General features: G+C 46.6%; 1 protein-coding gene across 5 annotated transcripts in view; it reads left to right on the top strand.

Moving 5' to 3' along the window:
• The window catches only part of TNIK (TRAF2 and NCK interacting kinase), a 151,184-nt gene that overhangs the window by 65,206 nt on the left and 68,314 nt on the right, over positions 1–17,664 (top strand). For all 5 annotated transcript variants that reach the window (XM_062499313.1, XM_062499315.1, XM_062499314.1 and 2 more), the window contains exons 3-4: positions 12,560–12,616; positions 16,839–16,964. In XM_062499313.1, coding sequence (XP_062355297.1) covers positions 12,560–12,616; positions 16,839–16,964 — 183 coding nt within the window. The remainder of the gene's footprint in view (positions 1–12,559; positions 12,617–16,838; positions 16,965–17,664) is intronic.

Genomic DNA, 17,664 nt, shown 5'->3' with positions numbered 1-17,664 from the left:
ACTCCAAAGTGCACTTTAAAATCAGCATTATCTCAGTCAAGGCTCAGTGTAAAAGAAATTTATACACCCTATTAAGTGTATACCAAAACTTAGCCCTGACTAAGAGTGTTTGAGGGATTGGGTAAACTGACAGGTTGGGGTGTTTTTCCCCTGGAAAAGTGCAGGGAGGTCCTTCCCTGCTCTTGCATGTTGGTGGCTTCTACAAATCACCCTTTCCCACACTGTTACAGATGAGCAGTCCCTGAATACCGAGCAGCATAATCAAATGTCAGCATTTTGTCTGACAGCCAGCTCGTGCTGAGGGGAAATATGAATATGAAAGAGCTTTTTAATATGAATCTGCCTTTAACTATTGGTGACTTCTAGTGCTTAGAAAGCATTGATCCTACTGGGAAAGGGTTAAAAGCCTGTGGTGGTAAGAGGAGTGGCATGTTGTCCTGGCTATAGGGAATGGGATTTCTGGGTGGCCTGAGCTGCCTTTAGATAGGAGCAAGATGCAGCTGGTTCAGGGTGATGCTTCTAAAGCTGTATCTTACCAATTTCTTTCTTAGTACAGCTGAAATTGCAGGTTTGTGGCGTGACTCAGTGCAGTGCCAGGCCTTGGTTCCTTCCTGGCGTGCCTACAGCATGGCATAGTCCTTATGGATTAGCTGTGGATGAGGTCTCATGCCGAGCTTTTCAGATTTCCACTAAGATCTTTATCCAGTGGAATAAAAGGCCATCACCCCCTGCCCATATGTGTTCTCACTGCAAAGCTGCAGGCAGCCTTCGTGAGCTGCCCACGTTCCTGCAGGCAGCTTTTTGGGCTGCTTTGAGAGCTTTTTTGTCTGCTTTGTTTCACTTTGCAAATGCCAGCAAGTAAAATCCATAGCCTTCAGTTGGTTCCTTCAAACTGTACAGCATCGATTTGTGTCTGTACATGTTATTGCTCTCTAAGTAGGGCCCTTAATGGCTGGAGAGCCCTCCTGCATTGATAACCACATCAGGCAGTGGCTGCAGGCCCGTAATTGCCAAGTGTAGTGGCATACTGTGCCAGTGCTGGGCTGGTCCCTCATGTCCCCAAGTGCTGAAGGTGGCAGGGACACTCGGTCCTTTCTGGCTTCCTCCCACTCATTCCTGAGCTGTACTGTTCCCATGCAATCCCTAGTACCGGCTTAACCTTCCTCTGCTAATCCCAAGTCCTCCTCCTCTTCTCCCTGCTTTCTAATCCCTGGCTAAAGCCCCTCTTCGCTGTGCTGCCTCGTGGCAAGGCTGGATGAGAGTTTTGTACAGGGCTGGGGAGGGTCTTCTGGTTTCTGGGATCTTTTTGGGCTCACTCCTTTCCTAGAGGAGCCCTTGCACCTCAGTTTCTCTATGTAGCGGAGAAATGAGGACTAGTGAGGAGCCCTGGGTATCCTTTGCCATGCAAGGGTGGCCCAGTGATGGCATCCTGTCTGTTTTGTGGGGAAGGCAGGGAAAAGGCAGTGAGCTCGCTGCCTTACTGCTTCATAAGAAAGCTTTTCCTTGCCAGTGCAAGGGTATGAAATTGCTCCTTGAGAGAGGAGATTTGGAAATGGGGAAGCTGTAGAAGCAGTGTAGTTTAATCTGCTGATAGACACCGTTGATCCCAACCCGCAAGGCTGCCTTAGAGGGTGAGCCACAGAGGGGCTGTTCTGCAGCAGAGTCAAAAATCCCATCTTTATCCCAGACAAAGCAGCAAGTGCACATGTCACAGATGCAGAGCAAATACAAGGATGAAGGGGTCTACATATCATTCATCAGCCTCCCTTTTCCAATAATCAGTTCTAAAATTTTTCTACTGAATACCTGACTTACTTAAGACATCGGACAGCATGAAAGATTTGATGCCTCCCTGTGCAGCCAGATTAGTATGTATATCACAGAGGATTGCTCTAGGCACAGCTGGAGTAAATCAGTAGAACACAGGCACTGCAAAACATTTATTGACTTCTGACAGTAAGTGATTCAGGGTAGGACGGGATGGACAATAAGTTGTCAAGGCTGCTCAGGGCAGACAAAAGCCCTGGAGGTGACTCTGGATGAAAGGGAGTGTGATGTCCATCTGCCTTCAAGTATGTGAGGTCTAAAATTGATATTTGAGCTGACATAGATGGAGAAATGTGCAACAAAAGATCCGCAGCATCTTGAGTTACAGAGTCATTGGGATTAGGGGAGCACCTCAGCCCTCCACAGCACAAGATCTGGGGTTATTTATGTCATTCTTACACTCATTTTCCTCACGCTACAACCTCAGTCACCCAAGAGTTATATGTGAGACTTTCTGGCAGCTGTGGCATTTTCTCCTAAGCCCCATGAAATGTAAGTACCTTTATCAGCTTGTTCTTGTTACTTCTACCACCCTGAGACAGGGACTTGGAGTCAGCTCATGACTGATGAATGAGTGACGCCTGAATGTATGAATTGGCTCAGGTGCCAGTCAGCTTTGCCACGTGGGCAGGAATCAAGGGGGTTAGATCTGTGCTGATCCAAGTGTTTGCAGGACTGGAAAAGCTCAAAGAGTGAGGCAGTGGAAGGGTTGTAAGGATGACTTTCTTTGAAAGTGGTTTAAGGTGACTGGACATAAACCCTGGTTCATAATGGGCATGTTCAGCCATTACCAGCATGGGGACTGGACCTCAGAAGTCCCCAAATTTCTACTGGATTTTGGGGTGTTAGGGTTGGTGCACAAATGAACCTGGTGGGTTTGTGTTCAGGTTCCTTCCTTTCCTTCCTACAAGCAGAGTTGTGGAGCAAGTGGGGGTGACAAAAGTGAGAGCCCCATTTGATAACCTTTGATAATCTCTGCTGAGGTGTCTAGAGAGATCCATGGTGGAATTTCATCCTGGGCCATCATGTCTGCAGAGAAATGGGGGCATGTGGGGCAGCATGGGCAGCTGTACTGTGCTGGGAGCTGAGCTAAAAGAGTACTGCCCTGCAGTTACCTGGAGAAACACAGGGAACAGGGAAAACATGGCTGGGAGAGCAGGCTGGGCTGCTCAGTCAGCTGGGGTGATTCATGGGAACATGGACACGGCTGGTTTGTGCTGTTGGCAAGTCAATGAAATGCAATGGAGTCCCTTCATGAAAAGCCATTGACAGCCACAGACTTAAATTTCCTAAATTAAATGGCTGGGAAAACACCACAAATATTGGGCTTTCCTTCTTACTCAGTTTTCTTTACACAGTGACAAAAAAAAAAAAAAAGAGGCTCAAAGCCCTCAACCAGCTTTAGATATCAGATGCCTCTGTGTCCCCCATTGCTGTTCTCCTGCCAGCAGTGCTGTCCACCTCTGCTGCCAGAGAGGATGCCGAGCACTCAGGTTCGTAGAAGGTGGTTCTCCCTTGCTGTTGTTGGTTGAAAAATCACTTTGTACTTCACATGCCACCTCCAAAATTGGATCTTGCTACTATGAAACTAGAGCCGAAGTCAAGCAGATGGCACTGCAGAGGTGTTTCCAGAAACTCCATTTCCATCACTGTGTGTAGTGTTTTTCCGGAAGGGCCGTTTTTAAAACTCAGTTTGTAAGGGAGTTACTGATTTGGGGAATGGCTTAAAAGAGCAAGGACACTTCAGATGTTGAAAAGCAGCTATTTAATGTGTGGCATGAATAAATGGGGTACCAAAAACCTGAGGAGGCTGAGGGGTACCTGTGTCCTTCAGTGTTCTGGGATGGATTGTCCTGGAAGGCAGCAGCACATGTTTGCAGACATTAAGCCCTGTCTGCCCTGCAGCAGGGAGCAGGTTAGGAACAATCTCCTTTGAAAGGAATTGTTTTTCTTACAAGTACAGAGGAAATAAGAGCAGCTGCCAAAGCACACAGTGTTGTAGTGTCTGTGTTGGTCCCCCTGAGCTCTGGACACAGCAGCTTGGTCTCATCCTGAGCTTTTGGTTTGAAGTCACGAGCAGCCCCAGTCATTACATTACATCCCTGGTGCCCGGGATGCCTTTTCCCATGTCTTGCACAGAGCCTGCTTCACCTGTGATGGGAACTGGTGCCTGGAGCTGCTGTGCTCATCCTGGAGTTTGGTTTGAATGTTGAAGCTGAAGTGGTTCTGGCCACAGTAAAGCTAAGGTGCCCTGGGACCCCACAGAAATGGTTAGCAAACAGCAAAAGCGTGTGGAAGTCAGGATCCACGTGGAATTCTGCAGATGCAACAGATCCCTGCATCGGTCCAGACCGGACCAGGTCTGTGGTGGCACCCTGTCACATGTCAGGCAGCTGTGCTCTGGGAGGAGGTGCCAGCTGTGGGATAGCCTGGCCCATTGGAGGAGGCTGGCTCTTTCTTGAGCCATCCTTGAGAGCCAGGCATCTTCCTTGGGAGTCCTGGGTGGTCCAGGCAGCGCATTCCCTGCACAGCTCAGTGCTTCCCACTGGTTGGAACAACCTGCTGCTGCTGTGAGGATGTGCCCTGTGTGAAAGGGTGCCTTGTGGGTCTCCTAAAGGCAGATTTAATTTTAGTTATGAATACTGCAGTGTTGAATAGAGAGCAACGTGAAACAGAAGCACAGTGGGGGTGTTAAAGGGTGGTAATAACATGGCTGTCATGAACTGCTGTTGTTTGGAACAGGCTGTGCTGCCTCCTTTTAGCTGTGAAAATGTGCACTTGCAGAGGAGCTGGGGCAAAGGGAGGACAGGCTGTGTGGCAGGGGAAGGAGCACCCTGAGGCCTGGCTACTGCCCTCCTTGCCTGGTGGGCTGCAGGTGATGGGCTGCTCCCCTTGGCAGAGACCTGTGGGGTTTGCCCCGTGTTGGATCTGGGAATGCTGGGGAAGGGGACAAAACTCATAGAGGGCCTGGGGAGGCTGCATGGGGTTCAGTGGTAAATGGTGGCATCCCTTTCCTTCATCCCACTGATAATCTCTTGGATGCTGCTGCCTTCAGTGTGGGACCAACTCAGTGTATATTTTCCTGAGACACTGCTTGTCCTTCTGGGTTTTTTTATACATCTATCAGTCTTTGTCCAGAGCATCTCTCCTTAGTCCTTTGTCCTGAGGTGCCTCAGCAGCCTCAGAGGCTGCTCCTAAACCCCACTTTTTGTGTATATTCTGTCTGGTGATGATCTCCACCTCTCTCTGCTCCCTGCTGTGCTCAGCCCGCTCCTCGTCCAGCCTAGACCTGCTCTTGTTGAGGCTTTGACCTCTTTCCCAGAGAAATGTTTGTTCCTGGACTCTGGAAAATCCCTGACAAATGCAGAAACATCTTGAAATCTGCTCTGCTGCAAGGTTTCCTGTGACCATGAAGAGCGGACCGTCAAAAGCTTCATCTTCGAACACTTGTGGGCAAAATCTGTCTCAGTCCTTGGTGTGACCATGGAGGAGATGCACAGCCTGACATACCCAGTGTGCCAGTGCTGAATGGTGCCACAGAGAGGGGGGACAGGCTTTCTAACCAGTGTTCTTCCTTGGGTGGAAATTAGAAGTGGGGCAGGCCATATCTAGAGGAACCATCTGCAGAAGCTTCTGGAAGGATTCAGCTCTCTGATGCTGATTTTTGGACTACTTAAGACAATGTTTTTATCCATGGAAGAGGGAAACCTGGTTCTTCCTGAGCTGCAGGTGGGAGTCTCCAGCCTCATTTGAGCTACAAGAGGGATAGAGGATGGAGTAAGTACAAGCACTGGCATAAGAGATGTGTTTCCCTTATACAGGGAATATAAAACTGTAGTCCTGTTCACCTATAGGCTGTAGTGCATGTTATTTCTGGACATGAATAATATGCTAATTTAACAATTTAGTTTGGTAATCTAATAATCCTGCCTTCTTTACTTAACGTCAGAGCTATTGTAGAGCTGCAGTAATGGAATTGCAGCTCTCTGAGCTGCAGGGTCCTGGTCAGAGCTTGGATTGATACAGAGGACTGGAAAACACTTCAGTCCAAAGGTCAGCTCTGTTGGGTCAGCACAGAGCATTTGCTTGGCCTTTTGCAATTAGAGATGTCTGTGCTGGGAGAAGATTAAGCTTTTCCAAGGAGAAGCTCTGGTTGTCCAGTCCAAACTGAAGTAATTAATAAAAATGCCCAGCTGAGCATCAAAAAAGGGAAAAATAAGTCTGCTTTGTTTAGTTTCTCCTTGAGTTTTTTGAATGTTTTTCAAGATTTTACTCTTTAAAACCTTGGAAAATATGACAAGTGGATTGGATGTGAGTGAAATTGGTGTTTGTCCCTCCCAGTGAAAGGTCTTGTGTTCTCCAGAAACTGCCCAAAGCAAGGTAGCAGGTTGGGCAGAGGTGAAGATCTGTGCTGAAGTGAGCAACCAGTGTCCTTCAAGAGAGCAGAGTAGTTACTCGAGCCTCAGCTGGCCACCAAGTGAGATGTCAAACACTGCATAGCCTGTTTGTCTTTCATAGGTTTTCCGTTTCTGGTGTCAAAGCCTTGGAGTTTCAGAAGTGTCGTGTTTATTGGAGGATGCCATTTGCAGAGTGTTGAAGTCTGGGGAAACAGGGACTGGTTTAAGTGGAGTTTGCCCCAAATGGAAAGGAACTACAACAAGTCAGTCGTGTTCCTTTGGTGCCTTGGGGAAGTGGGATCACTCTGAAGCTCTGCAAATCTGTTGGTGAAACCAGGAAATGATGAAGAGATGGAAGGGTATGGAGGGAGCGAAGGAAGGACACTGCCATTGTGGTCAGCCCCTGCTCTAGTAAAGCAGAGAGATGGGGCTGGGCAGGGTGAGGGCTGGTCCCCAATCTGCAGGGCTGTCCTGAGGCCCCAGGGGCTTGAAATCCCCCTCCCACTACTGAAGTTATGTGCAGGCAGCAACAACAAGGTTTGGCCCTTGATGGCTCTGTTTTAATCAAAGAGATATGTTACTCTTTGTTAAAATAAATATTTTCCCCATCCTTGTACATGACTCAGTTTTTCTTATGCTGGCCTCCAAGGTTTTAACTACCTTCTCAGATACATGAATTTATTTCAGATGTATTTGAAGTGATCTGTACGCCAAGTGCAAAGCTTGCATACGTCATTTTTGACCAGCTTGTTTTGGAGATTGCTGAATTTTCACACTAGAATAAGTCTATTTTTTACATCAGTAAGTACTTTAGCCCCTCAGACTAGTTGGAGAGGGGATTTTGGCACCCTCAAGATTGCTTTCAATGGGAAACCAAGTACATAAATGTTGTCTGTACTCTGTAAAAGCTGGGAACAAATCATGCCAGGTGCTATAAAATGGTCTTAATATTCAGCAGGATGGCAGTTCAGTTTCACAGCTCCTGTCGGAAGGCAAAGTTTCTTCTTCCTGGAAAAATAGGATGCAGTTTTCAGTGCATTAGTGCTGAAGTGCCTTCATGCTAAAAATCTTGGACTGAGTCCCTGAATTACCTTGAACTACAGGAAAACGAGAAACCATAAGTTCTGGCCCATCCCAGGAGATCTTTACTGCAGAAGGTCTTGGATGCTGAAACAGAGTCTGGAGGAGATGAGACTCACCAGTGGATACCTTGAATGGTGCATATGCAGAAGTAGAGCTGGGCAAAGATTTTTTTTCTAGCACTTACCAAAAATTATATGTAAACACAGAAAAGTAAACTATTGACTTCTAACCTGGTAAAACCTCTGGTACCCTGTGCCTGTTGTAGGAAGAATATGCAGGATGTGGTGGTGCTGGGGATGTGCTGGGTTTGGGGGCAGGGGTTGGACAGTAGAAAGAGTGGTTGTTGGGCTGTTGGCACCAGGCTCAGGATTTTAACTGCAACAGAAATGTAACGGAATACATTTATTCAGGAGGCTTCTCTGCTGCCGAAGTGGTAATATTTGGACTTCTATGAAACTTTTTGTTGTTTGTCTCAGTTCACTGAGATTTCTGTATGAGACACAGTGTTCCTCAGTGGTGAGGGTTGGCATTGTGGTCTGGTCCCAGCAGGGCTGTGCATGTTGAAATTTCAGCAGGCCTTTGCAAGAGCACCCTGGTCCCACTCATTTTAATATTTGCATGCAGCATGAGTAAGGGCAGTGCAGGATGGTTGGACTATAAGTGTTTTGCTGTAAAGTGCCAGACATACAACATGGTTACTCCACTAAGTGGCTGCAGTAGAGATTTTGTATGCGTGGGGCATTGGAGGCTGCATGTCCAGGCTGAGAAGTGTAAGAGATGTTGCTCTGCCTGGCAGAAGAAAATGGGAGCTCTGCATTTCTCAACTAAGTGACAATTCTGGTTGTGTCTCACTGGTTGCAGCAGATGGTGGGTCATTTATTTTGTTGGATGAATAAAGGCCGACAGCACAAGTTAAGTAAATATGATGGAATACATTTCTGGGTACAGAAATTGCAGTTTTTGCTTAGAGGTGAAATCCATGCTTGTGCAAGGAAAATTTTAAAAAGCAACAATCAATCATCCTCTTTCTGTCCCTAAAATGTGGACTGGAATTTTGGGCCAAGATATGCAGTTGTTGTCTACAAAGGCTGATATTGAAGCCAGGGTTTGTTTATTTATTTAGTAAATATAATGCCTGAATGCATCAATTGATGTTTAAAAGCATTTACCAATGTTCTTACTGTGTGCTGGTCCATTACACTTTATGGAGTGTGAGGAACCACAGCCTTTGAAGAAAAAAACTCATGGTGCTTGCTTCATTTGTAAAAATTAGTCTTAATACTTGACATTATCAAGTTAGTGATAGTTGATATAACATTTTGAGAGTAATTAGGAGCATGAATTTATGCTCAGATGGATGTTTAATTAAAAATTGTGACAGCTTTGAAGATCACGCTTGAATAATCCTGAGGCTGAAATGTGGGTTTGTACCCAAGCAAACCTTGAGAGCAAATCTGGAGAGGGGGAAATGCTTTAGCAGCTCAGTTTTCCTCCTGTATGTTTTATGGCATCGTAACCATCAGTGTCTGTAACAGTGCTGAATTCATGGAGATGAAGAGCCAGAGGCAGAACTTGCCTTGGAAAAGAGCAGGGAGATGTTGGAGGATGTTTGTGGCCTCTGGGAGCTGTACCCCAGGTGGTGCTGGCAGTGCTTCTGCAGACCTTGCAGTGCTGACTGTGAACAGCCAACATGGGGTAACCAAAGTCCTCCTGGAGTGCTTTTCCCTTCCTCTCCTGGGATTTCTGGAGGTTTGGTCGCCATCCCACCTGAGTGGGGAAGGAACATTGGGAAAACCCATGGTTACATCCAAAGCAAAGGTGGTGCCATGCAGGAGTTTGAGCCTTGCAGCAGGATGGGGGTGGTGGTGGGATGGTGGGACGTGGTGGAAGCTTGGGTTCAGGGAGTGATCCTGGTTCTCGTGCACCTCTTTGCTCTTCTGTACGAGCATCTAGGAGCAGCTCACTGCCCACCAGCCACCACCAAGTGGAAAAATCCTGAGCGATAGGAGACAAAGAGGGGTGGGAAGACAAAATGTTACAGATTGCTGAGGAGCATCAGCTCCTTTTCCACCAGCAGACAGGTGACTGTGGGCAGGCAGGAGGTGAGGAGGGCACAGGGAGCAAGGGTAGCTCAATGATGGCAGCTCCCTGCCAGCTACCTTTGCTCCTGTCACCAAAAACATTGCTGGTGCTGTGGTCTGAAGGCTCAGAAGTGACTGTTTTACCCAGGGAAGGTTTCATCTTCCTTGAAGGCTTTGCCTTCAGGCAGCTGCACCCTCTCCAGCATGCCCATGGGGGGCACCAAAATGGGGGACTTTGGAAGAAGTGCAGATTTTCTGTTTAACCACAACACTTCTTGCCTATTTTGAGCCACATCCTTAGTGTCGAGGCAGGGTTGAGCAGGGGAGCAGGAGTCTTTATGTGGTTTCTGAGTGGGGGGGCACTGCTGTGGTGATGGTTTAAAGGAAAAAACCAACACGTCTTGATGGGTGGAGAATGCACAGGAGGTGTGTTCAGAACAGAGCTTTTTGGTGCTTTTCTTATGTTGATGCCCCAGTCCTCTTTTGTAGCTTTCTTACAGCAGCACAGATTAACACTGGACAATTTAACACTTGTCATTAATTAATTCGCAATTTCGGCTTGCCTTGGCTTTGGCAGAGGTGGTTGCACTTCCTGGTCCATCTGGATACTTCTGAGGGGCTGCAGGGGCATGGGTGCTTCTAGTCTTGTTCCAGGCTTTGGGCACAGCACTGAAATCTGCATGGCCAAGGTGCCAGAGGTGGCTGGTGTCTGATGTGGTGAGATGCTGCCATGGCATCTTTTAATGGGTACAGGTTGGATGTTTATTTAATTCCTCTGTTGCATCTCTCGCTTCCATTTCTCAGTGTCTTCATCCACCCTGTCTGTATCTTTATTGTAAATTCAAGAACATCTGCAGTAGGGTAAAATTCAACTGAGTTTTCTGAACTATTTATGAAGGTTTCACAGAGAGTCTCCGTGCTGAGCAGTAGGTTGTATTAAAAGGGATGGTTGACTGGTGAGGAGATAGATGTCTGTTTTCCCCAGATGGTTTCATCTGCCAGGGTGAAGCTCTACAATCCATAGTCATGAACAGAGTATAGAAAAAGCAAACCTTTGCTACAATATCCCAGGGTGAGCACTTACTGGTTCTACTCCGCCTGATTTTTGCGTGACTAAGTGCCCCTCACGGTTTACATTAACATATGTTTCCAAGTGGTTTATTTTGTTTTGGTAAATGCTTACATAGTATTAAGTTCTTACCATTGTCTGTAAATATTTGTGAGGTGTGCAAGGAGGCAGCAGATTCCTGGGAGGAGCATGCTGTGGGTACATAGGGATCTGTTTCCTTGGCTGGTACTGAGGGAAGCAGGAGCACTTCACCACAGCAAAGCTGGGGCATTTCCTTAAAATACAAAATGAGGTGCTGATGCATCACATGAAGGCAAGTACAACTCCTATATCCATAGTTGGAAATGCCCCAGCTTGATTCCCCCTCCTCCTCCTCCAGCTCATGGGAGACGGGGTGTGCCATGGTCCAAGTGTTTATCCTGCTGGTGCTCTGTGGGCTTTAATTAAAGTGCCAGTGCACGTGGGGACTTCCTGGGCAAGCCATCAAGGACGAATTTAGGAAGAGGAGGATTTGTTTCTGCAGATCATGCTGTCTAAATAGATGGTGTCTAGCGACATGCCCCTCCTTTCTGATGGCTGCATCCAGGGGATGCTTCAGCCGCAGCCTGGGGCTGCTGGGCTGCACTTGGTTTTATTACTTTTTATGTTGCACATACTTTAAAATAAAGCTTTTTTTCCACTGTTAGAACATGGGGTTGCTCGAGACATATAAATTCTGTTAATAAATGAGCGAAGAGCCCTGGTGGGTGAATTGGCTTCGTGGTGAAGTCATAAATTTGGAGAGGATGATGCTGCCTTTCTCCACAGCCGGCGCGTGGGTTTGCTTCCCGGTGCCGTGCCTGGAAACCCGAGGGACCAGGGAGACGTTCTCATGTCTGTTAATTTAGGGTTCTTGAGCTGAGATGGTGTGAAAGACCATCTCCAGTCTTCAGGAGGGCTTGGAAACATGACACAAACCCCAGCTCATCAACACGGACACTGCTGTGGGGGCAGGAGGAGCCTGAAATTTAGGAAAGTCTTCTGTTCTTCCTTGTTTCTGCCATGCTGCAGCTTGACTCCTCTTCACCTCTGCTCCTGGTTCTGTCCTTGGTGTGTTAATTATCAGTGCTGCAGGGCAGCAGCTGCCATTCTCTTTGCGTCTTCCACACCATATCTCACATGCTGAGGCTTGGGCTGCTCCCATAGTAAATAGGGATGTAAACTGGGAAATGGGGATGCTTCCCTTTGCCTCCCAGTGCTCCTGTTAGGATCAGCATTTGCTGGCTTTCCTGAAGGAAAAACATCTTTTCCTCAGGCTGCCTGGTTTGGAAGCAGAGCACGTCCTCCAGTTGAGGGTGGGAATGATTTGATATAAGCAATTTGGATATTATGTTGGGTGATCCATTTCTCAGGAAAGGAGGAAAGACTGGGAATTGCCTTGCTTGATAGCAGTTGTGTTGGTTTTAAGACATCATAAATAGTTGGAGCTCTTTTATATTTTTACCATCTCTCCCAGGCATTTTCCCATTAGGATTAATGTAGTCAAGCACTCTGCAACAAACAGTTCATTGCAGTGATTTGCTGATTTTTTTGGTTGCTGAAAATTTAAAAAAACCTCTCTAGCCTGCTAACCAAGTCTTTCTAAAAAGAAATAAATTACTGGTTAGAGTGAATATGTCCTGCAGGCCAGGGGTCCCTGGTGTGTCCCCAGGTCTGTGAGAGCTGGGATGGGACCTGAGTGGACTGAAGGCAGTGTGGGTACCCCAGCCAGCACAATCCCATCATCTCAGCTCCAGCAGCCCATTTCCAGCCGAGTCATGCTCTGTGCTCAGGAGAGGCCCCAAGCTGGTTTTTTGTGCATGGCTGAGCATTAAAGGGTATTTCCAGCACTTGTTTGCCAGGAAAATACAGCACTGAGGGCCCTGTACTAATTAATTGTAATGGCAGGAGGAAGGGGAGGGAATTGCTTTCTCATCATGGCTGCTGTGAAGATGCTCTTGAAAAAGCAACAAATACTGTGTGGATGCTGCCAGGATGAGGAGATTGTTTGAGGATATTTTTCACTTCGAGGAAAACATTGTCACTGAGCAAAACCAAACAAATTTCTCCGTTTTCTTTTGCAGGGTCGTCATGTTAAAACAGGCCAGCTTGCTGCTATTAAGGTTATGGACGTCACCGGGGTAATGTATCCTCCTCCTGCATCCTTAAGTTACAGATAAGAGGGGAAAGAGGATAATGTGTGGGGGTGGGTGGGAGACATGTTCCTGGGTAGTAAACTGCCTTTGTGATATGTTGTAATATGTGCCATTAAGAGGTTTTAGTTTTAATAAATATGTAAGAAGAAAGTAAATATGGAAGAGTTTTGGAGCTACTTTCATGCTGAAACAAAGCAGCATCTTTTAAATGCCCTAATAAATTCTGAAGAAAATCATAGAATGATTTGGGTGGGAAGGGACCTTAAAGATCATCCAGTTCCAATCCCTGCCATGGGACACCTTCCACTGTCCCAGGCTGCTCCAAGCCTCATCCAGCCTGGGCTTGGACGCTTCAGGGATGGGGCAGCCACAGCTTCTCTGGGAAACCAGTGCCAGGGCCTCATGACCCTCACAGAGAAGAATTTCTTCCCAATATCCCATTTAACCCTGCCCCCTGTTAGTTTGAAGCCATTCCCTCTTGTCCTGTTGCACATGACCTTGTCAAAAGTAGCAACAGGATCATGTATTCATAACTTATTTCTGTTTCTCTGCATCTGTGTTTTTCACTGAAGAGGTTTTGTTCACCAAAAGTATGTTGCAATTATTGTCACGGATAACTTCACAAGGCAAGTTGAATAATTGCTGTGCATCCTACTGATAAAGAGGAAAAAAAATCACACCACCCTCGTCTGAAAGGTGGATCTTTTGAAACTTTTGTCGACAGAGAACCAAGAATTTACAAATCATTAAATGAAAACCAAAGTTGAGTGGAAAGGATGGTTTCACAATTTCCCAGTTGCCACAAAAGAAAAAAATGAGTTGCTATGATCTAAAAACGTAGATGCATTTATGAGCATGGCATGAAGATGCTTTTACTTGAGTATTTTTTTTTTTTTTCAAGTGCAATACTACCCCTCCTAAGGTTCCTGCACTGGAAACAATGCCAGGCTTGGGAGTACGAATGTGTTTTGTCTTTCTTTTTTTGACTGGAATAACACATTTCAAAATTAGGACTCAATCGCAATCTACCCACCTTAATTTTTGAGTTAATCTTTTAGTAGCTTTCTGGATCTCAGCACATGCAGAAATGACTCTATGAAAGCAGTCAGCTGGCCTTGGGAATCTGTTTTGAAATGCCTTAGATGCTGTGGTGTGGTATTAATGTCTATGGGACCTTCATCCAGGTTATTTTTGGTGCTAACAGGTGAAATGGTATGTGGAATAAGTCTGTAAATGTGAATGAGATTTGTTCCTGTTTACTTGTAGTATCTGTAAGTGCCATTTATCTTGTTCCCGTGGGAAGCAGGCTCTGAGGGAATAGGCAGAGCCACCAAGCATAAACCCATGGCATAAATAGCAGTGAAATTCCCATGGGATGAAGTCTGATGTTAGAATGAATTTTAGCTGAGAAATCAAAATATTACTCTGAGGCCAAACACAGGCTTAAATTTGAATCCACACTTAATTCAATGCTTTTAAAATACCATCACTTCCAAGGAAAGATACTGGAGAAAAGTACCTGAAATCTGATATTGCCCAATAGTTATTTCATACACATGTTTAAGTAGATGTACCTGATCTAAGACTTTACCATGTAAAGCTGGACCTCAAGTCTGAATGTACAAGGTGTAAATCAGATATTTATCACGGGATGTGGCTTTTGGTTCTTTAATTATTTTCCCCTTAGGCTGCTTTTAGGCAGGGAGGGCTCACTCAGGGCAGGACCAGACTTGGGCAGGATGGGCAGTGACCACGGTGCAGGCAGTGCTAACCTGTGCTCTGGTAAGGGCTGTCTGTGCTTCATAGCTCTTGGTGCTGAAGGCACTTGTAGAGCAGGAATGGTCCTGGGAATTGCTTCTAGAGGAGTTTCTAAAGCTGGTCCCTGCGTTGTGCCTACAGTCCTGCATGGCACCTGCTCCAGCCTCAGTGCAGATGCTGCTGCTGCAAACCCAAACTCTGTTATTCATCTCCTCCTCACACACAATTTCAGAGCTGCTGCTGCTTCATTTGATCCTGACCTTCCATCCCACCTGTTTTTCCATGATACCCCTGATGACGGTATGTCACTCAGAAGTCAGCAGAGAACAGAATTAATGGGGTCATCCCAGGCATAGCCATCCCCAGCTTTTGGAGTGTAAAGCCCAGGTTTGATGGGACTCTGAGCAACCTGGTCTAGAGTGGAAGGTGCCCCTGCCCATGGTGGGAGGGGTGGAACTAGGTGATCTTTAAGGTTTCTTCCAAGCCCCAAAACATGATGATTCTGTGTTCAATGAGCTCCCAGACAGCGTTTCATCCTGACAATGTGCTTTGCACTAAACCCTGACAGGCTCCTAACAATGATGCTTTGTTTAACTCATCTCTGCTCTTACTAATTATCTGTTAGGGAAGATTGCAGAATAGAGGCCCTCAAATGGCAGCACTTCATCAGTTTGGGCAGTTGTTCTCTCTGAATTAAGAGTTCAGATTCATTTTCCAGGGGCTGGTCCTGCTGTGTGCTTCATGACCTACATCCAGCAATTTTATGTAACAGAATCAGTTGATGAAGGCAAAGTGAGGCAGCAAAGCCTGGCCTGTGGCTTTTGTTGGGTTTGGGACTGGAGTAGTTGCAGCGGCTTGCTGTGACGACTCACTCCATTTTCTTCCCTACCTCTCTGGATTTGCTGGGGATGATCACTCTCAGTGGTCCTGCTTTGAGCAGAAGTTTGGGCTGGAGCCCTTGAGCCTGGCCATGCAGACATGTCCTCAGGTGCCATCCACAGATCTTATGCTTTGGAGAGTTTTTCCACCCATTTAGAGTTCTTCAACTTGAAGATGGAATCAAAATAAAACTTCAGACCAAGCGTCCCTCCGGCTTGCTTCCATTTATCCGTAGAGAGCCAGGCATGAATTGAGGGATGACTGAAAAGCTGACTGGGTGCTCAAAGAGCTAGAGGGATTTTGTGCTGAGTGCTGCTCCTTGCTCCCAGCACTCTTGAGTATCCAGCTGCTTTTTAGATGTTGTTGCAGAGGGCTTCAATTAATAAAATCACCTCTGTGGCCTGATAAACATCATGTTATATGCCCTGGTTTCCTGGACAAGTAAAAACAAGCGAAGTTGTGTTGACTTCCTGAAGAGAGGTAATAAAGGTTCTTCCAGAATAGTCCCCTGGTTTTCTCTGTAATGTTTGAGCCTGTTTCTCCTCCTTGGTGCTTATACCCTCCGTGTTCTTAATGAAAATAAAACTGGAGGTCGTTTATGCAGGCTTCATCCAGATATTTCTTGTACTTTTTTCTCCTTTGCTGTTCTTCCCTGAATAGTATTTTGGGAAGAAAGATGTGTGTCTGTCCATGTTATGTGACACCTGGTCAGGGTGCACTGCTCCTCAAGAAAAGCTGCTTCTGCTGCTCTGTGGGTGTCTTTGTCATTTGCCCATTTGTAAAACTGAGGTCAAGAGAGGCAGGTGAGGGACATGAGGGGAATAAAGGAGGATAAAGAACAAACAGACCTTCTGATCCTTTCTAATAAAGCTCGTTGACATCAAGGTACTAAGTGCTGCCTGTGGAAATGCAGCGGGCTGGAATATGGTCAGCCTAAAATAAAACCAGGGCACATTTGATGGGTGTGACAACAAAGAGAGGGGACATCAAACCAGATATTGGTGTGGCTCCTCTGCCTCTTCTGCTTCAGCTAATGCCACTTTGCAGATGGGAGGTAGAGGGGCTGGGACAGCCCATGGGAATGGTGCTTATCACCAGGACTGAGTTATTCTGATGGAGTTTGGGGACAGACAGCACCTGCCTGTTCCCCATGTGGTTCCACCCCACCACCAGCAACTCCTGGTACCTCCAGAGGTCTCGTGCTGCTTCCAGCGTGGGCAGGAGTGATGTGCCAGATGTCTGGGAACACAGGAGCACTTCTGCCATGCAGTGGTTTGTAGAAAAACACCTTCTTGGGCCTCTGGTGTGTCTGTGAGGGTGTGCTAATACATCACTGGGGTAACACAGGTATGGTTGAGCCTCAGAACAGCATGAGTCTCCAGTGCTGTTCTCAGGCTCCCATGATCTGCTGTGAAGTGGCTGTAAAAAATGGTGCAAAAAACCTGAGAGGTCAGTCAGGAATGGAATTTGGAAGCTCACCCACCTACAAAGACAGCTCAGATCCTGTGAAGTATGGTCTGCTAACCCTCTGGTTTCGTCTTTCATTTCTTTTCACTTCACCTCATCCCAGGATGAAGAGGAAGAGATCAAACAAGAAATTAACATGCTGAAGAAGTATTCTCATCACCGAAATATTGCTACGTATTATGGTGCTTTTATTAAAAAGAACCCACCAGGAATGGATGATCAGCTCTGGGTAAGTTGCTTTCTTTTATTTAAAACAACTGGGATTTGACAGAGATTTTTTACTCTGAATTGTCCTCAGCTAACACAAAACCCCTTATTTTGCATCCATCTTTTTCAAAGTCATGGCTTTGATCAGGCTCTTGCTGTGCTGCAAAAACACGTCTGTTTTGCCATAAAATCTTTGCAGGCTGATGGTAATCCCATTTTTATTCTGAGGCGTCATTAGCAATATCTTTATTACAACAGTCAGTTGAAAATCATTCCATCTGCTGCCAGTTGCAGGGGGCCGGGAGCATCTCTGGGAAGATGGAGGCTGAGGGTGATTCCTGCCAGCTCTTGGTGGTGCTTCTCATGCTTCACATTTCATGGAGCCTGTGCAGGCAGATGAAGAAGAGGGGGACAGTGAGGGGAGGTCAGGGAGATTTGTGGCTGCTCAGCCACTTTGGTGGAGACACCTGACAGTGCTGAAGGGCACTGAGCTGCTTTGCATCTCTGTAAATCCTCAGCTGCCTCCTTCTGCTGCTTCCCTTCTCAGGGCCTTCTCGGTTATTAATTCAGCATTCCCAGAGCAGGGAGGATGGAGTTTAAATCCCCTCTATCCCTGAGGAGAGACAGAGCATCAGAGCCCACTCCCTCTGGCAGCAGCTGGTGTTCAGGGGGCTGGGCAGGGCAGTGGCACCGCAGGTCAGGGCTCCGGTCATTGCTGTAAA

The sequence above is a fragment of the Cinclus cinclus genome, chromosome 10 (assembly GCF_963662255.1).
Source record: "Cinclus cinclus chromosome 10, bCinCin1.1, whole genome shotgun sequence".
Classification (NCBI taxonomy): domain Eukaryota; kingdom Metazoa; phylum Chordata; class Aves; order Passeriformes; family Cinclidae; genus Cinclus; species Cinclus cinclus.
This window is presented reverse-complemented; position numbering and strand designations above follow the sequence as displayed.